The 23,531-nt window shown below is 42.1% G+C and overlaps 2 protein-coding genes across 2 annotated transcripts in view; one reads left to right on the top strand and one right to left on the bottom strand.

The window, feature by feature from the left end:
- LOC135897627 (blood vessel epicardial substance-like) overlaps positions 1–23,531 on the bottom strand; it is a 107,755-nt gene that overhangs the window by 20,765 nt on the left and 63,459 nt on the right. The window lies entirely within an intron of this gene.
- LOC135915276 (CAAX prenyl protease 1 homolog) lies at positions 2,591–23,443 on the top strand. The gene is made up of 10 exons (XM_065448298.1): positions 2,591–2,926; positions 3,001–3,147; positions 3,935–4,018; positions 6,444–6,560; positions 7,845–7,997; positions 9,376–9,517; positions 11,325–11,476; positions 16,405–16,527; positions 17,514–17,657; positions 20,984–23,443. The coding sequence occupies exons 1-10, from the start codon at positions 2,744–2,746 to the stop codon at positions 21,200–21,202; spliced, it is 1,464 nt and encodes a 487-aa protein (XP_065304370.1). The 5' UTR covers positions 2,591–2,743; the 3' UTR covers positions 21,203–23,443.

The following is a 23,531-nucleotide window of genomic DNA, read 5'->3' as shown; positions in this document are numbered from 1 at the left end:
CAGGACAGATTCCGGGTATTAAATGGTGTCCGCCAGTTTCCACAAATTGACCTATCAGCGGCGGCTCCTTCGGAAACACTGTATCGAATATCTCTTTCATGTATGAAGTTTCGACAGTAATGAATGGGTACAGATTAGTGCACAGTGGCCCGTAAACTAAGAACCAGAATGACTTACCGGTGGCATTTTTTTAAAAGTCCTTGCATCGGTGGAGTTCCCAGCAGGTGGATTGCTTTTTTGACCTCCTCTGCCACTTTATCATTGCTGCCGCATTCCTCTACGCAGGGCTATGACCCAGTGACAACAATGATGTTCTATGGATATCCTCTAAACATCCAGTTCCAGGACAATGATATCCTAGTTTGTGTCGAATATTTCCTGCAGGCATCTCTCACACGATCATTTGGCCACGCTTTCCGTGTCCTGTGAACATCCTTTGCATGTATGCAAGGGACATGACATGCTGCATACATTTTACATATTCCAGGGCCTTTTGCACTGGGTTTGCCGCAAGGACCATTACGATTGCAGCACACAATCTGTGCCAGATGCAATGGGCAGAACGCCTATACATCAAGAAGATGTATACGCTGCGTGCACACTGTATACGCACATGTGTGGAAGTTCAGCATACTCATTCTTCTAGGCCTTCCGCAGGCCTAGAAGAATTCTATTTGTCACTGGTTTATTGAACTAATTGAAGTTTGCAAAATAAATTGCATCGGAAAACTCGTAAAGAGCGACGTACACATGAGCTGCATGCACACACAGCTTCTGATTGTGATTCGAACATGCGAGAAAACGTAATTCTGTCACAAGGAACTCGGACAAAGCCTCGATTCAAGAACATATATTCATGTGTATATATAAAAAAAAAGATGCATGTGGGATTACCTTGGGACATCCATGGTAGGATATCCGAAACGGGTTTATGTACGGTATGTTTGGGACATCCGTGGTAGGATGTCGAAAACAGGACATCTGGAAGACGTCCTATTTGTCACTGATAAAAATGCTTCATGGGCATTGGGGGCTGGTTTGAATGTCATATGGACGAAGTCTTTTCACTGGGGTATGACTTGCAGGATGTCCTGGGCCTGTCTTGTTCTGTGAAGCCCATAAAGGTTTCTACCAAAAAGAAAAACACCAGTAGCGAAAGAGAAATGAAGACTCCTTTGGAGTAAAGGCTTGCTGTAAAGTAAAGGCTTTGGAGTAAAGTAGTTGCTGCAGGAGCCGGAAAAGCCTTCACACTGCCCCATCTCCAAGGCCTACCAGAAAATTGTAGTTGGCATCCTACGGGATGATGGTGGCAGCATAGAGAGAACAAGTGGTTCTAATGACCATCTAATGACAGTAGAGCTAAAAGGCTGTTCTTGTTCCTTAATGCCCTGGTGCAACCCAATCTGGGTGATTGGCCATGATTTGGGCGGCGCAAAGGCGTCTAAATCGAATGGAAACATGCGAAGTTTTACTTTGCAACGGCCCTTAAATTAATAAAAAACCAACTCTATGCAGCTACTACATGGATTGGAAGTTTTTGTAATGTAGGGCCTGCTATTCGCAACTTTCACCGACTGCAGGGGGCGCCACTGGCTGTCGATCCGATGGTCACTTGCGCAGAGATGTCATTCTATGATCATAGAGAAAGAAATTTCTTTCCCTATGCTATGATGTCATTAGCATTAGTTCATTCTTTATTCTATGGCGTCTGTGTTGTTTTGGTCTTTGGTTGCCGCCGCTGGCCTACGATAGAATTATTTTGCGTGGCACTGCACTTATCGTTCAGGAAGCAGCTGGCACTTGAGTGCGTAATGGCACACTGGGTCACGAATGCGCTGCCTCATAATCAATATATCAGGAAAAATCAATGACACATTGAGCCAAGCACTTCACTTTCAAACGCAGTAGAGCCCGAATAGAATCTAATTTATATCCCAAATAGTTCCCTTCTGCATCTTTCGCAAACGAGCCAGTCGCGATCGACGAATTTGATCTCAATCGGGCTTGATCGCAGTCGTAAGTGCCCGTACGACACCGATCATATGGAGCACTTCCCATCGCGATACTGGTTCTCCTCAACAACGACCGTAAAGAGTACCAATTGTACAGACGGAGAATACGAGCATTCTTCTTTCGCAAATACCGTTTACACGTACGTGAATGCGAGACTGTCTAACGGGTGATCGAGTAAGGCTAATTCTAGGGTTTTACGTGCCAAAACAGGCTTTCCGATGCGCGGGTTCACAACCCAAGCCCCACTAGCTTTTTGGTTGTTTGTAGGAAAGGCTTACGACGTATTCTACGGTGAGGGTTGAGCGCTTCGGCACAGAGCACATGCGATTGCTCTTGTATTTCGTTCCAATTTTTGAAACGCCAAAGTTCAACGGTGATGTTTCAACAAAATCCTTCGCAATTCGCTTTCCGCACGCGCAAAAAGTCACGAAGGATAACGGCGACGGAACATAGCTCGTACGTTTTCGCCTGGGAAGTATTCGTTCTATCATTGAGAAAGAAATGTTCCATCATCGGATGACTGCTTTCTGCAGTTGCCGTATGGATGCGCCACTGTACCTGGAAGTTGAAGTCGAGCCGAGCGTAGCCGTATCCGTATAGCTGAAGCCGGGTGGGCACTTACTGTTGATGCGTCGGCAGCCGACACCTTCGTCCGCGATATTTTTTCTCACGCTGTTGTTTATCCTGATCAAGGGTCGCAGAAAGACTGTCTCAAAGTGTCCCTTCCACGATGTTTACCCTGCCAGCTTTCTTGGCGCAATGCTGCAAAGCAGCTATGGATGTGGTAACTAGCGTGCCTCTGTTCGTCGGTTATGCGATTCAGCCGTATTGGACAGAAAGAAACATTTTTGCATTCGCGCTGTTTATGTCGTGGTTAACTTACGTCTGGGAGACGTACCTGTCCTACAGGCAGGTAAGGATACCTTCATTTTGCCCTTGTTACCGCCGCTTTCGGTGCTTGTTCGCAGTGTTGCATTTCTCTTGCAGTACAAGGTGTGCAAAGGTACGCCCCGAGTTCCTCCCGAGCTAACGGCTATAACGGACCAAGAGACATTCTCAAAAGCGAGGCTGTACTCGCTCGACAAGATGAAGTTTGGTTTCTACTCGAGTATCTGGAACGAGCTGGAAACAACGGTTTGTCCGCCCCCTCTACTCACCGACTCTGATATTATCCTCTCGTTGTCAAAGTGCTCAGGGCTTCCATCGCTCACATGTACGTGAGCTTTTGTGTGTGGCAGTTGCAAGAGGTGGCAATGAGAGTGCCTTCTGTCGTGACAGGTTCAGCATAACGTCACCGTAGACGTTCCGGACCAGTTTCGCGATGCTGTTTGTACTCGTCGCTCTCCTAACGTTGCTATCGCCTGACTGTCGCTGAATGCGTGCTACGTGTGAGCTTGCTCGAGAAGATGCTCATTACTTTCATCTTCCTGTGAGCGAACAAAATATACCTGACCTAGCTACATTGCTACAGCTTGCGTCTGGTTATTTTCGGCTGCTCGATCCACATCTCTGTGGATGCTGAAGGTTTGCAGTAAAGCATGAATTAGGCTCCGGTAGTGGGCCATTGTAACAAATAATAATAAATGGCGACGCAGGGAGGCCGTTTGCTGAAACACAAGCACGAACTGTCGTGTTTCGTGCACTTTGTGTCGGTCGTCTTCTTATGATGTTAGTTACTTAGATGTCATTACTGCTTGGACCAATTCACTCTTTGCTGCAGTTCGTTTCTTATGCGCGTGACCCTTCTAATTTGTGTTCAGTGTTTTTGAGACACTTTAGATTAGCTATCTCGAACTATTAAGTGTGATCTCTGCCATCTCTTAAAGATTCAGGACAAGGCAATTGTCATGCTTGACGACACTGTTGAAACAATTCTAGTTGGGCGCAGATCGTTCAAAAATATTTCCATTGACTTTTGCAGGTCGTGCTGCTGTTTGGTGGCTTTGCCTTTTTCTGGAATTTCTGTGAGGCCTTGGCGGCCAGAGCTGGTGCTCCCGACCATGAGGTGCTGTCATAGCTGCACATTATCCTCTCCAATCAGTAGTATTATTCTGGACACTTGTCAAATTCTGACCTGCCGTTGAATTCCTTTGTGTTGGCATTTTGAGTAAAGCAGATAGGCCATAGCATCCCTGTGAGCCATAGTGTTTTTCCTATACTAAAATTACTAGAAGGAACTATCGTGCTGCAATAATTTAGATAGCACAGGAATTATGGTTCGTACATGAATTTGTCTGCTCTTTGCACTTGTGGAATGCTTGTGGCTTCAAACGTTTATGTGGCTTTATTTATTGCCTAAATTATGAAGGAACCCTATACATGCAGGAGGCAAAAGACTTAGTGCACCAGAAATGGGACAAAAGAACACAGACGACACACACGTTTGGCGCTAACTTTCAACGAGTGCTTATTGCGGGGATCACAGCGTACGCATATACCCTTCTCCCGCATGCATTAGAACACATGCTCTGAGCTACCTGATAGCGTCTCTCGCGGCAGAGTGGGAAGTTTGTGCAAAAAAATCATGCCAAGTGCTTAAATTCCACCTCTTTTCGGCATAATAAGATGGATGGTTTGCTGATACAAGACCCACTGACGGTTGCGATGTGATATGCTTCAATGATGAGCCTGGTCATGTTGTTAAGGCTTTTTCTTAGGATCACTGTATCTTTAAAGAGAGGCCGGCAGTGGCATCTTTTGCAGTGCTGTGCAAGAAAACCATTGACCTGCTCTTTGTTTAGATTGCTATTATGCTCTCTTAGCCTATCATTAAGGCATTGTCTGGTCTGGCCAATGTAGCAAGCTCCGCAGGATGTAGGTATCTGGCAGACGACACCTGTTATACACCCTACAAGCTTATTCCGGTGATTCTTTTTGCAAGTCTTTGTACCCACTGGTGTGGTCTTTCTACACAGACTGCCTCTATGTAGTGCCTCGTAGCTGAGGGATTGCTGAAGAAACTTCAATCAAAAGTTTCCTCGCCAGTGTGCCCCAATACAGAGAATAGAGTAGCAGTCATACCTTACATGCATGGATTGTCGCATCGACTCAAGAAAATAGCACAATGCAATAACATTCCTGTGGTGTTTTCACCGCTTAACAAATTAAGCAGTCTGTAGAATGACCACACCAGTAGGAACAAAGAAGACGACTTGCGAAAAGAATCGTTGGAATAAGCTGGCAATGTGTATAACAGGTGTTGTCTACCAAATACCTACATCCTGCAGAGCTTGCTGCATCAGCCAGACTGGACAATGCCTTAATGATAGGCTAAGAAAGCATAATAGCAATCTAAACAAAGAGCAGGTCAATGGTTTTCTTGCACAGCACTTCAAAAGATGCCCATGCCGACCTCTCTTTAAGGATAGTGATCCTAGGAAAAAAAAAAAGCCTTAACAAAATGACCAGGCTCATCATTGAGGCATATCACGTCTCCACCTTCAATGGGTCTTGTATCATCAAACCATCCACCTCCTTATCGTGAAAAGAGGGGAAATTATGTGCTTGGCATGCTTCTTTAACACAGATTTCCCATTCTGCCGCGAGAGGTGCTATCAGGTTGCTCAGAGCACATGTTCTAGTGTATGTGGGAGAAGGGTATATATGTATACTGTGATCCCGCAATAAATACTTGTTGAGAGTTACCGCCAAACATGTGTGTCGTCTGTGTTCTTCTTTTGTCCTGTTTCTGATGCGCTACGCCTTTTGCCTCCATTATGATATCCCAACAAGCCCAACGTGCAACTTTAGCTAACATGCAGAATTTTAGGGAATTGTTGCAGTTGTAACACAATATTTTGCTAAAAGTGAACAATTTACAAAGTCACACTCATTTGAAACCAGAAGGACAAACTAACCATTATTGCCATCCTGGCTGCACTGCCATGCTTGTAGGTCTCATCGACACTAATGCCTGCTAGTAATTTTTGTAGTAAACCCTGTGCTGTGAGCTAACCAGAACAGTCACGATGGCAAATTTGATGAGGCCCAGAACAGCAGCCCCAGGTGTTCTGTCTAACTTGGCTTCACCCATTTGTAGCACATTTATTTCTTTTTGAGCCTGTGACGAGACTTCGATTTTATTGTTTTTCTGATTTTTTAGTATTCCTTTGGAATAAGTGTCTTCTAGTGATTTTTATTTTCTGTTCTTACTGCTGCACCATATTCTTTCTCATCTTTCTCTTTCTTTGTTCTTTCCTTTGCTCCTTCCTTTAGTTAATATACAAGTTTCTATCTCTTCCTTCCTGAACAGCAGGCAGGTGTGCTTCTTCCTGTGGCAGTTTCCAACCTGATTCATCCCTTTTTCATCAATAATCACCATTTCCTCTTATTGCCTTATGTACCTTTGTGTATATGTTTTCAAACTGAATAATAATGGTTGCCTGTAAGGTGCTCACACTCCCTGACAATTTTTTATAAATTGCTTCCAGCTTGTGATCACATCTCTGTTCATTTTTGGAGGATCCCTGCTGTCCACACTGCTCGATTTGCCGTGGTCAATATACTATACCTTTGTGCTTGAGGAGCGCCATGGCTTTAACAAACAGGTGACAAGACTTGTTCTTTATTTTTTTACTTTTTCTTTTTGCCGCTTTGTGTAGCAAGACCTTACCGTCATTTCCACACACTGTAAAATGACTTGTTTAATGAGAACGAAAGAAACATGTTGGGCAGGATAGTGTAACAATTTAATTGCAATTTAGTTATTTTTCACATGGCAACAGTGGTTCAAGTGACTCTTTGCCTACTTTATTAGCCAGAAGGCGGGCTTGTGATCACACTGGGCACGCACCTCCCCCAAAATTTCTGTGTGCCAGGATGCCACCTGTCCAGCCTCCCCTGCCCCCTCCCTTATCAAATTGGTAACCCCACTCCCCATCTTCCTGAAAAAAAATTCTTGGCTATGTCACTGTCGACCGGTCATAAGCAGTGGATGATAAGAAAGAAGAAATAGGTTTGGCACCAAAAGAAATGCCACATTAAAGAGACCATAATGTAATTCCTTTTTACTTAATTTTGTGCTTGCTTGATTGGATGCTTGGCAGTTAACTGTGTAAGTGTTCCTACAATGCAAGTTGTCCATATTTTCACAAATTTAGCAAACTTCTTAATAGAATAGTAGTTCTCAATTAAGTGCGAGGAATGTTTATTGCTGAAGGAACCTATATTTATACCAGTTTGCCTGCTCTTCTGTACATTAGTGAAGATCACATAAATTCAAATATTTTCTGCAAGAAGTGGTGAATTTATTAGTTATACTTTTGAAATGTTTGACATTGCCTCTCTCAGGAAACGTAACGCAATTCTAAGAAAGCATATTAACTGCACTAGGTTGTACAATTAAACCTTGTTTTAACGAAGTTGATGGGACCCAGTAATTGATTGAGTTAAATTAGGAACTTGGTTGAATCAAAACCAGATTAAAAAAACACTAATGCAAATAACATTGCTTATATGTAAGCAAAAAAGGGGAATTTTTGTCTGCATAAACAGTCATTAAAACTTGCCAATCCCATATTTTACTCACTTTCCCAAAAAAGGTTTCAGTGAATGGAAGGAGATGTTTAGTTCACTGTTTCTTTGAGGTTTTCGACACATTAGGCTTCATGAATAAGTGTCACTGAATTGGGAAAACACTTTGCTAAGCTAAAAATTTTGTAACACAAGAATCCATTGAATTGAGCTTTGACTGTACTAAAATATACACGCACTATGAAGAATGAGCAAATGTGTATATGCCTTCGCATTAGCGTTTTTCAAGGCCTCCTTAGCCAAGTTATTGAATGTCACTGGGCCAATTGTGAACCTCCTTGTTTCGTGGCTCATTTCAGACTCCCGGGTTCTTCGCAAAGGACAGAGTAAAGAAGTTCTTTCTGATGCAAGCTGTCGTTCTACCAATTGCTTGTGGCATTGTCCAAATCATCAAGATGGGTGGAGACTATTTCTTTATCTACCTGTGGTTCTTCACCCTCGTTGTCTCGATTGTGAGTTTTCAGCTGTCATCAGCTCGTGAATTTAGATCATTGCTCTAAGCCTACTGCCCTTCTGTTTTTCTTCTTTATATTAAATGTTCAATTTCATGACTATTTAAGCAATCTGCCAGCACGCTTTAAAAGGTTACACCTTTTGGGGTGTTGTAAAAATGTTATTCTTTGTAACTAAGCTGTGTAACTTGTGTTTCTTTGGCCAAGGACACTTGGAAAGTGTATAGTGTTCTCGATATGCAATTACCCAGCACATAGTGTCCAAAAAAAAGGAAGTGCCCACAGGAATGACTGCAATTATTATGTGGGACGTATTGCAACCTAAAAAGTGTAATGCAAGAAATATACATGCAACAGTGCCTTGTTTGTTCCTTTTGGTTTCTCATGTCACTTGGCAATTCAAATCATGTGCTAGCTGGCTCTAACTCAATCACTTCTGCATGCTTGCACGTATGCTTTTGCAATCTTTAAATAGCCCTATGTGTCATTTTACTAGCAATTCAGTCAATGCTGTATGATGAAGCATGGTAATGAAATGGCCAAGAAAGTATGCATATGCACTCAAAATGGGCAACAATGTTCAGTTCATTCATTGTGGGGCAGGCTTTTCCTATGAGCATATTGCTACCCTCATGTTTATGAGCTAAGTCAGCCAACCACCAAGTATGAGTAAGAAACTGTAAGAGACAACCAGAAACAAAAGCAATTAAAGAGAAGTGTAATTTGTAATGTTTTGGGCTTGTGATGCATGCTTGCTCTTTCCACATCTTTCTTCAATTGTGCTGCTGTCGGTCAAGCAGCAAGGACCGTGGCACAATGGAAAGAACAGCCTGACAGGTGATAGCAATAGAAATTACCATAATTTAACAAGTAAAATAGTGTAGGAAGAAAGAAAACAAAAGGAACTGGCCGAGAATTTTTCATTTTTTGCGAACCTAGCAGGTAATACTCAAACTGGCACAACTTTGACCTTTGACGTTCAATCCTTACACATGAACATATTCGCTTTGCTGCATGCTTAATCATACAGGAGTGGCTAGCTTTACACTCAATTCTGTTATGAAAAATGCTTTTCTAAAAAATTTTTGAGCATGCAGTCATTTATGCGTGTGTAAATATCTGAGTGTGTACTACTAGGACACACACAAAAAGAGGAAACTTGTTAAGAATTTTTCTATGCCTCTCCAGGCATGCCACTTTAGTTAATATTGGCATTCAGCGTTTGGTCTTACAGACATGCTGAAAGCTGGCCGATTTCAACTGCCATATCTAAGCAATAAAGACATTACTTTCCTTGACTTCTGTTGTTCGTAAGTGTTGCTGTGGTAGCATTCCTTCTGCACAACCTTCTCAGTACTTTTTGTTTGACTCCTTCCAGCTCATGTCATTCATCTACTCGGACTTCATTGCACCACTTTTGGACAAGTTCACGCCACTGCCTGAAGGAGAGCTGAAAACCAGGATTGAACAGCTGGCAGCCAGCATCAATTTCCCACTCAAAAAGCTTTTGGTTGTAGAAGGTAAGCATATTTAGACTCATCTGCTTTAGCATAAGCATGCTAAAATTTAAGTGCATTGTGCTCTTTAACATCTAAGAGAGTGCTATGTTATTGGCATGAATGGACTATTAAAAATTTAGTAACCTGCTTTGTTTCATGCACATGACACTTATCATTGTATGAATGTGCCTAATGGCTACATTGCAACATCACCATTAGCTCATTGCACCATGTGTGCTTGCAGTCATTACATGGTAATGTGACAGTTTTGTAGCTGTTCTGGGGAAGCATAATTTGCTTCAAAGTATCGCAGAGGACTACAGGCGAGTCTAGGAAGGCTGCAACGTTGAAGGTAACGAATGTTGTCCTGCTCTTCTTCTTGAGAAAATTTACTATTATTTGTGCATTCAGTGCAGTGCTGCCCTCTTGTAATTGCAAAAGGTTGGAAAACGGAGTAGGTTGTGACTACATATTGTTATATCCTGGCTGGTATTAGGCACCTGTACAGCATAGTAGACAATACTTATAAATGATAAATGCATAAGTGGTATTGTAAGTATACTTCACTTTTATAATTTGACATCCCATATTCATTCTAGGCTGATTGAGATCCACTTTTCTTGTGTAAAGTGTGGAATAATGTTTAGAATCACCTAAGCCCTCGAAATGCATGGGAAAAAAATATTGCCTGTTGGTAACATGTCCACCAAAAGCAGGTGCCACATGGCTGCAGTATTATTCATTTAACAGTGAATTCATTTGTTTAGACTGTCTTGTCATGTGCCCTGTAGTACTTGATTTAGGCAAGCATGTTGTGGTAAACATTCTGTGAAGATACTTTGGAATAAGAAATTGCATATTTTTTTTAGTACAAAGGTACTTAGTGCTGGTTAGCCGGGCTGTGACACACAGAGGATGCTACCTAATGCTAAGACAGTGTGCATATTAGCTTCAACACTTGAGAGGTCTATTCCCTGCCAGCTTGGTTTAACTGAAGCAGCAGAAGTGTTTCGCTCGGTCAGATTATGGATACAGGGATTTATTTACTTAATTAATCCTCACGAGCTCTGAGGTGGACTACTGCATGATGGGTGATAGAAGAAAGAGAACTTAACATTCAATGAAAAGAAGCACCAGCCAACTTCCTGCATAACATTCAGCAATATGAAATGCTACGTTATTCCGCAGCTAGAGGCAGAAGTTTCAAGTAGCCCGAGTATCAGACTGCAGTAAATAAAGCTCTGTGCAGAAGTTACAATACAATTGACATGCTTCACTCTTGAACATGCATTTTAAAGAAAACATAACCAAGAAAATAAATTCACTTACATTCTGAATTCAAGACAAATGCTGATGACTGGAAACGCACTGGGCAATGAAAATTGAATGAACCATGATAGAGGGCTTCACATAGGCAGGCTGACGTTCTTTGGTCAATTGATCTATCTTTTCGATGTAACGTTGAAGTAACACTGAAAAATGAAAGTAAGGGTCATGTCTGCATAGCCAGCCTGTTCTAGACCAGGAAGAAATGTCACTGTGTAGTGCAGATGCAGTTTGTAGAATGAATGCTATATAAAAAATTTTCAGCATCAACTCTTGTAATACATGAATACTTTGTTTAGCGCAAAACAACAGACACAAGAAAGACAACAGGACAAGTGCCTTGTCCTGTTGTCTTTCTTGTGTCTGTTGTTTTGCGCTAAACAAAGTACTCATGGATTTGCACCAACTAGCCCATCAACGTCTTGTAATACTGTTTGCAATGCTTGTAATTGGGGAACGTGTTGTAAATGCCACTGCAAATACAGTGTTACTTTTGATGCAGGTTCAAAGAGGTCATCGCACAGCAATGCGTACTTCTTTGGGATGTTCAAGGAGAAGAAGATTGTCTTATTCGACACCTTGTTTGAGAAAGATGAGCTGACTGAAGGTGAAAATGGGGAAATTACCAGTGAAAAGGAAGCAGTCGAATCTAAGGTAGGTGGAAGAGCTGGAGCGAAATTGACAAACATTTTAATTCACAAGTGCTGTTGCATTGGCCGGCCACATTCGCTAATGCAGTCAAACTTGGTTATACCAAACAGGCTTAAGTGTTGAACATAATTCAGTACATAGGGGTAATTCATCGTATCCATACTCGTCTATAATGAACTTAAACAAAGTGTTGTGATGGATGTGTTCATTTTGTAAGCATTTGTTATCCCCATTGGAGAAAAGAAGCAAGCAAAAAACCCATTTAATCAAAACAAATTACACATGGTAGCTAGTAACTTTTGCCTCTGCATTTAAATGTTTCTCAACGTCTCCAGGAATGACATTCATGGTGCGAGGTCTTATTTCTGTCCGCTGAACTTGAAGCAGCTAATAATGTCGACCTTCCCTCGAGAGTGCCAAATGGACCACATGAGTTCGATATAGGCAATGCCCAGTTCATTATGAGCAAGTTACTGTGCATAAGTATTGGCCAATATGTTTTGCTTCAATGTAAAGTATATTTCACTTGATCCGAGTTCACTGTATTTGAGTTCAACTCTAGTACAGTTAAACCACGGTATAACAAGGTCAGTAAAATCTGCAGTTTTCTTTGCTATATCGAAATTTATTTGTATTGACATTTGACCTTTTATGCAAATAAGTACAGTCACTGATCGATTTTTTTTTGCGTGGAAAGGGGGACGCAGAATTTTCCGTATTGTGTGGCAATCGCAAAAAAGCTAATTTGAATATGAAAGCAATTTGATGAATGTGGGAGTCGGCGACGAATAATAGTTTCATGCCACATCGAAGCTATCTTCGCATCGACAGTACAAATTAAGTGAAGCCAGCCACGCTTTCACATGCGCTCTGCCTCCGCAGCTGATAGCATCGCCCGCACTTGGACAGTGCTACTATCATGAAAAGTGCCAGCAGCGGAGAGCACATCCTTCAGCTGCCTCTCGCTTTAACGGGTCACCTAAACTCGAGATTACGCAACCTCCAATACTAATCGGGCGGGAAGACAGCTTACATGATGCCAGGCTGTCTTGGCCTGGCTCTAGAGGCTCTAGAGGCTGACACCCGGCTCTAGAGGCTGACTACCTCTAGAGCCGGGTGCGCAGCTGCGTATGCGCTCAGCCGTATTTCCAGCCATGCGCAGCCACGGCCGAGACATGTGCCAACTTGCCCCCCCCCACTTCCCGCCCCCTTACGCATGCTTACTTGCGTTACTGCAAGCTTGCTCCCCTCCTTTCTTTCTCTTTGCTCATACGGGATGGCAACACTCTTAAAGCCACCATCTTTGTGTCGCCCTCTGTCACAAAAGTGCGCATAATCAAAATGCGCGCCGCATATCACCCAAGCCACAAAAGTAGCTCCTCAGCCCATATGAGCCTATATGCCACAGACAACTGATGGGATCAACGGCAACTAGCTTCGAAGAGTGAGAGGGAACATGCCTAAACACCCTCTCAGACCTCGACACACGACGAGGAGAGTGAGAGAGAGAGATGGGGACGACCCGAGCATGTGCTGACGGATGAGTCGCTGTGGCCGCAGCTGAAAACATGAGAAATGTCTAGAAGGTTCCCAGGCTTTGTTCATGCTATCAGTCGGAAAGTTTGAGAAATGCCGGCGAAGGCTATAAAAGTGCTGTGCTGGAATTGGAGAAGATCGGAGATCAGAATGTGCCAGTGAAGAGATGCGATGTGTAGACCGACTGTCTGCAGAAGGAGATTCCTGGACAAGCTGGCCGATGAGTTTCTAGAGCATCTGCATTTCCAGAAGTTCCTTCTTCGAGATTTGTCACGAGCTACGCCAAAGACATCTGGCTTAAGAGCAGCATGAGTGAATATGAGTGGACACTTGGTGCTCCTATTCATTCTGTAGTGTAAGTGTTGAACTCTTAGTGCTTGTCGTTAATTATTTTCATAAGTTTTGTTAATACCAATCTGAATTGCATTGTGATGCATCTAACTGAAGTGTGCATGTGCGAACGTAACTGCCTTATTTGAAGAATATATTTTGTTGAGTTTTGACGACTCTGTGCTCTGACTCGGTCTTTGGACCACAAGCGGCATTTACTGGCACACCAGAAGGTCGCTTACTAATTGTCCGTGCTTTCGTGGGGTTATTTTCGGAGGCTTTGGAATTTGGCCCGACATGGGCGCCTCGTTCACGAGGTGTGTGACAGCCTCACACACTTTCCCTTGCAGCTAAAGCACACAGTGTATGGGGCACTTGGACTTCATACTATATGGAACATGACGCGTCTCCACTTCGGCGGTCACTCTTGACGCGCTGCGCGCGATTTGAGAGGTGTGTTTGCAAGAAGCCACTTCTAATTCAATCATTTGACTATCTGCATCCACAAAAGTTTCCATTTATTGTCTCTGCATTCCTATGCGGTTGCAGTGAAATTTCGTTATACAGTTGAACCCACTTATAATGATACCGGTTTTAACAATATATTGGTTATAACAATGAGAAGCTGCCGCACCGTCAACTTTTGCGTTTTCCATGGTGAAATAACCTCCTTACTACAATGCCTCGATGCCGTATTGTAGGTTGTAACGAAGTCTGGCTGCTGGGTGTCTGAACTGAAAGGCAGTGAAATGCAAAATACTTGAAAAGAAATGAAAAGAAGAAATTCAAGCCACTGCATGATGGGCCGCTGCTCCAAGAGCCGCCGTGCGCTCATTTTCCAGCCATCTTCGCACGCCTCTCTCCCGTTGCCCTTTCACCCCTCCGAACACAAATAGGCTGTGCCCACAGCTCTATTCTGCCCCACCCTCCAAAACACGAATGCCTTGGATGATGCTGGCAAACTTTGCGTAAAGCATGAAAGGCTGACCGACAAGGACATAGTTTTCTCGTGCAAGCCAATGAGAAGTGTGTGGCGAGGTGCTCATGGCGATCTCGCCTCAGCATTCCTTCTGGATTTCTCAACAAGCTTCTCAACAAGATTTCTCAACCAGAGTGCGATGCCTTGGCGGTGCTCGCATATCGCTTGCCACCCATGACCCCTCTTTGCAGTTGATACAGCAATGTCATTCTTTAACACCAACAGCCGCGGCTTGTTAGGTACATGCGATTGAACCACTCAAGCAGCAGTTAAACGAACGAGCACAATCAGCAGCCCGATGGAGGAAGGTGGTGGGGAGAGGCACTGGCCTTCCCTCCATTACAGTTTTCTCACATCAGCTCTGCCAACCCCCTGTTTTGATTTTTTCATGCAACCTGGTTATAACAATTATCGGTTATAACAATCGAATTTTTCTGGCACTTGAATATTGTTATAAGTGGGTTTGACTGTATTGAGATTGCACGCAAACACACTTCGTTATATTGAGGTTCTAAATGCATGGTGTTCTATGGACAAGAGGTTGAGAAGTTCAATACAGTCGAATCTCGTTCATTCGAACGTCCAGTTTATTCGAACTGACGTTGTGGTTCCATCCAAGTTATGTGTATTCCAGTGGGCGAAAACGCCCGATAATTAGAACGTGCAAGCATTTGTGACGGTTAATTCGAACATACTGCGCTGCGACGATGCCCTCAGCAGCATGCCAAATCATGTGGCTGCGTCTCCGACCAGCATTGCTCTGACTCTGCCATAGAGGAAAAGCTTAGGAGAGACTCCTTAATGCTGCATGCGAGGTTCTGTATAATGTCCAAGGGCTATAACCCTGTCGCCGTGCGTCTGCGTGAAAAAGACAGAGTGCGGAGGAAGCGCGCCATCTTTTGTTGTGTGCAAGGCACCCAACGTTGCGAGGCACCAAGGGGGGATGGGGTAGAGGGGGCAGCATTCTACTCCGGCTGTAACTGTGCATGTGGTGGCCCTGCACGGTCGCGTGGCTGTATCTTGAGAGCAGAGTCTAGGCACGTAGGCAGCTCGTAGCTTTGCGAGTGCTGTGTATTCTTAGCACTCACTTTTCGTCGAAGCGATAGACGGCACAAATGTCACTTCGCTCGCTCCTGCTGCCGCCTTTCCTAGAGTGTTTTGTCAGCAAGTTTCTGCTGTCATCAAATGAGATGCGTTCATGTTTGCTTGTGCATGTGACATCATGCTTGTTTACACTATATTTACAAGTTTATACGGACGATAAAACTATTCTCCTTGCTTCGTATAGCTGTCCACTAATTTGCTATTGCAATCGATGCTTCACCTGTTGAGTGAAAGTGCGATTTTTTTTTTTACAATGACGAGTGCAACCAAGACATCCCGATAAAAAGGTTGTCGGAGACAGTGCGCCACATCAGATTATGTACAAGATGAACCTTGATGCAAGGACTCGAAAGTAGCACCCAGTACCTCATTCTCCTTATCTTTTGCACGCAGTGACCTCGCAACAGAAGGGGGCACACTAATATGATTATGATCAGTGGCAACGACTCTATCATCTTCATAAGACATGACGCGTGAAGAATGCAGGACGAAGAACGTAAATGCAGCGCCAGTCTGTCAGCAGACGAAAGAAAAAGCACACGAGCGCTCGGAGGGAAACGAAGACTGAGGCCCAGTCCTGCCTTGGCAACTTCGCCGTGGTAGTCTTAGGTGGCAGTAAGGAGGCTTAAGTGATAGAGGTAACTAGCGCCATCCATCAAGCAGGCGGAAAAGCAAATCCGCTTCCCTCCCGCCCCTCCTCGCAACTCTGTGGCACGGAACTGTCACACACCAGTAGCGCACGAAATGAGACCGCCAAGAGATTGTCCGTGTTTGTCTGCGCCCAACGAAAGGATTCGATGGATTTACCTTCTTGACATTTAATTTACATTATTGCCAATAAAATGTTGCGGTAATCTAGTTGAAAGCTCACTAGGAGCGTCATTAAATTTCTCCACTGGCCAATGCAGTCTGTTCATTCTTTCCACGTTCACTTATGTGCGGCACTGTCACCACTGTTTTCTACTCTATTTTTCTTTTCTAGGCAGTGCCTGAAAAGAAGCAACACAAGACTGGCTGCAACAATGATGAGATTCTTGGAGTTCTGTGCCATGAACTTGGACACTGGAAGCTTAGCCACGTGATTAAAAATTTCGTCATAGGCCAGGTACAGTGCTCAGCAGTCAGCTCTATGGGATTTAGTTTTCCCAGCAGTAGCACATGCACTCAATAGAAGACGAGATAAAGTAGTAGTCGTGAACACTTGTGGTTCTAGTGATGAGGGTGAACAGTTGTTTGTCTTCTGATGAAGGGAAAGGCGTCTTTCCTTCTATAGTTAAAAAAATAAAGCACATCTGCTATTGCTATTATAACCAGCTTATGTTTTACTCCGATGCGGGATAAAGGTATTTTGCAGAGATCTCTAATTACCCATAACCTGTGTAAAGCCAGCCCATCTTATGCCTCCAGATTTTTTTTTTTTCTCTATTGCTCCATCCTTTGCTGTCCTGAACTATATTCTGTTAATTCTTTTTTTGTATGTTTGTTATTCTGTCTCCTCCCCTGTGTAATGCCCGAATAGGCCTTTAGGATATATGAATAAATAAATAAATACATTTAACAGACCAGTTGTTCTCTGTTCTGCACATTGTGTGACTTGCCCAACTTCACTTCTCTTCAGCTCTTTCCTTCAGTCTCAGCTGGACGTATATTGCTGCCATAGTTATATCATATCGTACCATTAGGAACAAATCTTTCATGAAAAAGATACTGCCAAGTCGAACATACTTTGCATTTTTATACCTCAAGTGCATGAGCTTGCAGCACTACTTATCTGGTTGCCAAAGATGGTGCTAAAGACCTCGCACTCCAGTAGCATACAGGCAGAAATTATGCCAGCATTACATGAATTGGCATAACAGGAAATGAAAACATGTTCTGGCTAGCCAGAACTTTCTTGTGTTTCAATTGTCCACCATAGTACATTTATATGAGTGTTTTACTTCCAACATTTTTATTCAGTAAATTTATTCTGACATGCTTTATAGCACTCTTGATGCTGCTAGTTTTCTATGTCTGCAGGAATAAACAATCTTGTTTTTTGTTAGGACAGTAAAAGAATATTCCAATGCTTACTCTTCACTTCCCTTTCAGGTCCACCTATTCTTTTGCTTCATGATCTTCTCCCTGCTCTATAAGGATGACCGGGCATACAGGGCATTTGATTTCTATAACTCCAAGCCCGTCTTCATTGGGCTGATGCTGATCTTCATGTACATATTTTCACCTTACAACACGGTAAGTAGGCCTTGTACACTCCATTAATATCTTGTGTTTTCTGCTGCAGTTCCTCAGTGGTTGTGATGTTTTACTGTAAATCTTACAAGGCAACGAGTTTGATTGCATGACTGTGTAATGCAAATACTGTACAATGGTGTGCTGACATGTTGGCATATTTTGAGGGATCCTAAGTGGCCAGAGTAGATCGGCCCACCCCCAAATTTCACAGCACCACCATTGCCACAACAGTTGCCAATAGTTGCTTTTGGCCGACAGAATGGCACATATGGCGTCAGGGTTAATGCATCTCTAAAACATATCTTGAACAGGAAGAAGCGGCTGTTTCACCAAGCTAAAAAAACGGAGTACAACTGATAGCTGGCATGCGTACCAGCAGGTTGCTTCACTGTTTAAAGGCGCAGTCAAAAAAGCTAAATGCCTTTTCTTTTACAATACACTTCCATTTCTGCCGGCTGAAAATACTAAGAAATTTTGGAAAATTGTCAAGGGTTCCGAATGTAACACAATAATGTTAACTGATGTAGATGGCGCTGTTGTTCCACACGAAGAATGTTCTGTACTTAATGAAGTGTTTTCTAAATCATTTTTGAATAAAGTGATGCCCTGTACTTCTCCACCTGAAGTTGTTAAGATGAATTTTCCTCAGGTGGAGCTCTTGTTAATTCATTATGATGGTGTCGTGAACTTGATTCGTAAATTAAAAATTTTGTCATCGTCAGAAATAGATGACATTAATTCCAAGTTTTTGAAAAATACCAAGTGTACTCTTCTATACTTTTATGCAACATCATTTCACAATCTATTCTGTCGTTCTCATTACCAAAGGATTTTAAAGTCGGCAAGGTGGTTCCATTTAAGTCTGGCAACGCGCATTCACCTTTAAATTACAGACCGATTTCTTTAACAAGTGTGCCATGCAACATTCTAGAGCATATAATATACTCTAATCTCATTAACTTCCTAGAAACAAATTCATTCTTTTCATCTTGTCAGCATGGGTTCCATAAATTGTTTTCCTCTGATACTCAACTTATTTAATTTACACATGACATCTGTGCTGTGTTGGATAATGGATTTCATATTGACACCATCTTCTTCGACTTTTCTAAAGCATTTGATCTCGTCTCTCACCAATTACATTGTCTAAAATTGATACCATGTTCTTCGACTTTTCTAAAGCATTTGATCTCGTCTCTCACCAATTACTTTGTCTAAAATTAAATACACTGAACATTGACCGTAATATTATCTCATGGATTGAAAACTTTTCATTCAATAGAACGCAGTTTGTCTCTGCTAACATTTGACTCTTGCTCGCTTTGTCCTGTCAGTTCTGGGGTTCCCCAAGGTTCTGTTCTCGGATCCTTGCTTTTTCTAATTTATATAAACGATTTGCCTAACTGGGTACCGTTCTCCATAAGGTTATTTGCAGACGATTGTGTCATTTACAGAGTAATATAATCAAATTCTGACACTCTAAAATTAGTCTGATCTAGACAATGTATCTAACTGGTGTGACACTTGGAAAATGCAACGAAACAGCCAGAAGTGCAAACTAATGAAGATTTCCTGTAATACTGCTTCGTCTAGCCTATCCAATTATCACTTTATGAACTATCCAATTATCACTTTATGAACTCTGTACTCAAAGAAGTCACTTCCTATAAATACTTAGGCATTCATATAACACCTAATTTTTCCTGACAAACACACATAAACCGCATCACTAACAATGCTAACCGCATGCTTGGTTACCTCCGTTGCAATTTCTCTATGGCCCCCACTTACTTTACTTCTGTACAAAACGCTAATACGTCCTAAGCTTGAATGTGCCTCTTCCGTCTGGGACCCTTGCCTAGACTACTTAACAAATGCAATAGAATCTATAGAAAATCGTAGCGCACATTTCATTCTTACTTAGTATTCTCGGACATCAAGCGTAACATCTATGAACGCTACTTTAAGTTTCCCTCTCCTCTCATCCCATATGAAGTTAACATGCTTATCACTGCTGCAGAAAGCTTATTACTACAATCCAAAATTAAAAAGTGAACTTTTCTCCGAACCATCTTACATATCATCTCGTACTGACCGTCACCATAAATTGAGCGTTCCACATTGTCGCACAAACTTATTTTTTTATTCATTTATTCCTAAAACTACCACTGCATGGAATCATCTGCTGGTCTCAATTGTTAATATAACCAATACATCTGCTTTTAGAACTACTATTAAAGAATACTTTTGTTAATCTGCATTTTTATTTTTTTGTTATCATAACCTGTCGTCTGTGCATGTTCTGTATTATCTTCAACTCCCTTCTGTAATGCCTTCGGGCCTTGAAGGTACAATAAATAAATGAATGAATAAATAGCTAAGTAAGTAAATAAATAAATGAATAAGATTTCATCTGTCAAAATATAAGCTTGAAGGTAACCTATTAAACAGCTTTGGGCCTCACAGCTTTAAAAGATTTCTCTAGATCAAGGCTGATGCTTCCTGTCAGCTGTTTAGGCCTTTTATTTTATCCTTTTCTTTTAAATCTGTGAGAGCACTTCTTGGTTGTATTTTCCTAGACAGCATGGTCTACGAATAAGTGGAATGCAGGCGCTCGATTATTAGTAGTAACCGTACGAAACCAGCAGACAATGAAACGAAAAGCCCAAGGAAAGCTACATTATTTTTCATTGAACTGTATAACCATTGAATGATTTTGGCATAGCACTACTGCAGGATGAACCGAAGCATGTTTATTCATGTAGCAGTAAACTGCGTATTACAAAAGAGCTCTCATTTTCTTTTTTTTTAGAATTTTGCATTCTTTTTCTTTTGGTACATACCCACCCACTAGCCAGATTTAATTGTTATAACCAATAACGCTGCATGAGAGCATTGTTGTAAGTAGCTTATTTTACAATAGAACAGTTGCAAAAGTTGACTGTGCATCGCTGCTTATTGTTATATCTGATATAGTGTTACAACTGGTATCATTATGAATGAGTTCGACTGTATTTCGATGGGGTGAAGTAAAAAACAGCCCTGATTTACTTGGATTTAGGTGCACGTTAATGAACACTAGGTGGTCAAAATTAATCTAAATCCCTGCACTACGATTCTAAAACCCCAGTGTTGCTTTGGAATATTAAGCCGTACGAATTAATAGGCCAACAAAACAAGTGTTTCTTTTTTTTTGCTGACAGTGCTGTTCACAAGAGTAGAGGTTTGCTAAGAATGAAAAAAATGTAGTGCAGGTTTTCTCTTTCACCTTGTTTCTTGAATTTGTACGGGAACTTACGTGTGTGCATTACCTGTTTTCATTCTAGTTTGTTGACTTCCTGATGACTGCCTTGAGTCGGCGCTTCGAATTCCAAGCGGATGCCTTTGCGCGAGGCATGCATCATGCATCATTTCTGCGGAGTGCGCTGATCAAGCTGAACAGAGACAACCTCAGCTTCCCAGTCTATGACTGGCTCTTCTCCTCGTGGCATCACTCGCACCCGCCAGTGCTTGAGCGTATCCGTGCGCTCGGCAAAATTGATTAAGTTCGGCTATGTCACAATGACACCCAATGACGTCACTGACTTGCGATCATCAACCTGTGCGACTGGAAAATGTCGTAAGCTGTGTAGTAAAGCGTGTTTTATAATAATTGCAGTTGTAACCATTCAGTTTTTGTTTTACTCTAGTCTACAGTTGTTTACTGCGCTGAATCAGCCTAAGACTAAGTATTTGTTGCCTTACCTAGCTGTTAATGAAGAAGTACTGGAAGTAAACCAAAACATGCCATAGCTGAAAGAATGCCCCCCCCCCTTTTTTTTTCTTTCTTTACATGGTTACAGAACATTGCTGACAATCACCTGGGCCCGTAGCAGTACTGCTAGTTCTGGGCCCATGCAATTTAATACAAAGCACGGTTGAAACTAAGGTTAACAGGTAATGTAATTTGTAAGTACAGATTCTACTAACATTGTTAACAATGTTAACTCAATATTAATAAAATTGTTGTAGCACTAGAGTAAAATGCACAATAGCAAAAATTGGTTGATATTACACTATTAAAACATACTCATTATGAATTATAGCTTGTATTTAAAAACATACGAAAATTTTGGACTCTTTTATTGTCTTTGGAAGGTTCTTCCATATTTTCATTCTAATGTAGGCTAACCTACGCCTACTGTACAAGTTGCTAACCGGTGGTACGTTAAAATTTCTGTTCGATTGTGTCCTCATGTGTCTGTGTAGCAGGATGAAAACGGTACTTGGAAGGGGGTTATTGTCCGAGAGTATGGCATGAACTTAACACTAACAATGAGGAATGGCATAATTCAAAATTTTTTTAGTGCCGGTTCTGTGCGTTCTGTATAACCAGAGAAGGACATAATTTGGAGCACTCTTTTCCGCATCTTAATCACCGGATCTAGGTGAGACGAATATGTTCACTGTCTTGCCTGATCATTTAACTGCCGATTTGGACAGTGTATTTCTGTTTTGTCCAGTGCGTCGACACGCAAACGGGTAGATGTTGCTTTAGCTGCCGCAGACCAGTGAATGATAAGTTGTTGTTTCTGCGAATTTGTTGCATTGCATTCTTTGCCATTACAGATTCATTATAGGCCGCTGTGATCCCATTAGAATGAAAGTTTAGTGCCGTTTCTCGCATAGTGCACATTGCCATCAGCTAGGTACTAACACAGCAAAGCATGTACTTCCTCCATAGTACCTAGGCACAGTCCGCAGATTTTTTTCTCGCAACTCACATATGCACAAGTGCCAGCGGCGCAGCTCTTGTGTGTCTGTGTTCTCGACAAAACAGAAATACACAATTTGGGCAAGGACATCGCACTTTGTGACAAGGAATTGCAAACAAAGGTAGCTAGGTTTTGGTGCATCTTGTAATTCATTTGCATCTCTTAGCGAGTTTCACTTAACCTGCAAACTCTGGTTTTCCGACTCTCAAGGGCAGCAGTAATAACTGGGTAGTATACAGAGGTCAGGAGTAAAGGAAAGAAATAATGAAAAAAACTCTCAGGATCTCTTTCCTGTTTATTATAAAATGACAAGTGCTGGCCTTGGCCTTGTATTTTTCTTTTCATGTCCTTTTGGGGTGTGCTGTGCCACTTATACTCTGTGCCATAAAAATGTATCCGTGTATGTTGGTGACAATTTTATCTATGCATTTTTGTGAAGGTCTCATAACATAATTTTTTTAGTACACAGTTTTTCCTCTTACCTGTATTGGGCTCAGTCTTTTCTGAAGCATTATGCCGCACACATCAGTATTGTCTTTTGTATAGGAAAGAAGGCACATTTTGTTCATGCTGTTGTGTATATGCATGCCACCTTTGTTTGAAAAATGAGCGCTACTGAGCCAGTGGATTGGCTAAAGGGGTCATATACATGGCACTCTTCCTTATGCAACATTCAATAGAAACATTGAACTTCAGAGAGACATTTTCGACATGTACATAATTCATGCCTCTGAGTAGGCTATGGTCTCATTTTTGAGCAGTTGGAGCATATGTGTGGCAGTAGTCTTTACGGACATGCAGTTGTGGGCACATTGGGCCTGTGGCCCATTTATAATATTCATCCATTCTCACCTGCACTCTTCCACATTATTTGCACGCCTTGTCTTCTTGGTTTTTCTGACCATTGCAAACTGGACGATATGAGCTTATATTACTGGTTCAGCTGCTTCTGTATGTAAGGGTGCCTGGCAGATGTGCTTTGTGGGAAGTTGTGATTTAATATTGCATGTCAATTAAATGATTTTCTTTCTACATGGTGCAGTCTGCAGTTCCATTCATTGTTCACTTTTCACATACCTTTCTAATAAATTCATTTGTTCTGTCATGTTCCACAGCTCTT

This window comes from Dermacentor albipictus, chromosome 5 (genome assembly GCF_038994185.2).
Source record: "Dermacentor albipictus isolate Rhodes 1998 colony chromosome 5, USDA_Dalb.pri_finalv2, whole genome shotgun sequence".
Classification (NCBI taxonomy): Eukaryota; Metazoa; Arthropoda; class Arachnida; order Ixodida; family Ixodidae; genus Dermacentor; species Dermacentor albipictus.
Note: the sequence above shows the minus strand (reverse complement) of the source record. Positions and strands in the feature narration are given on the sequence as shown.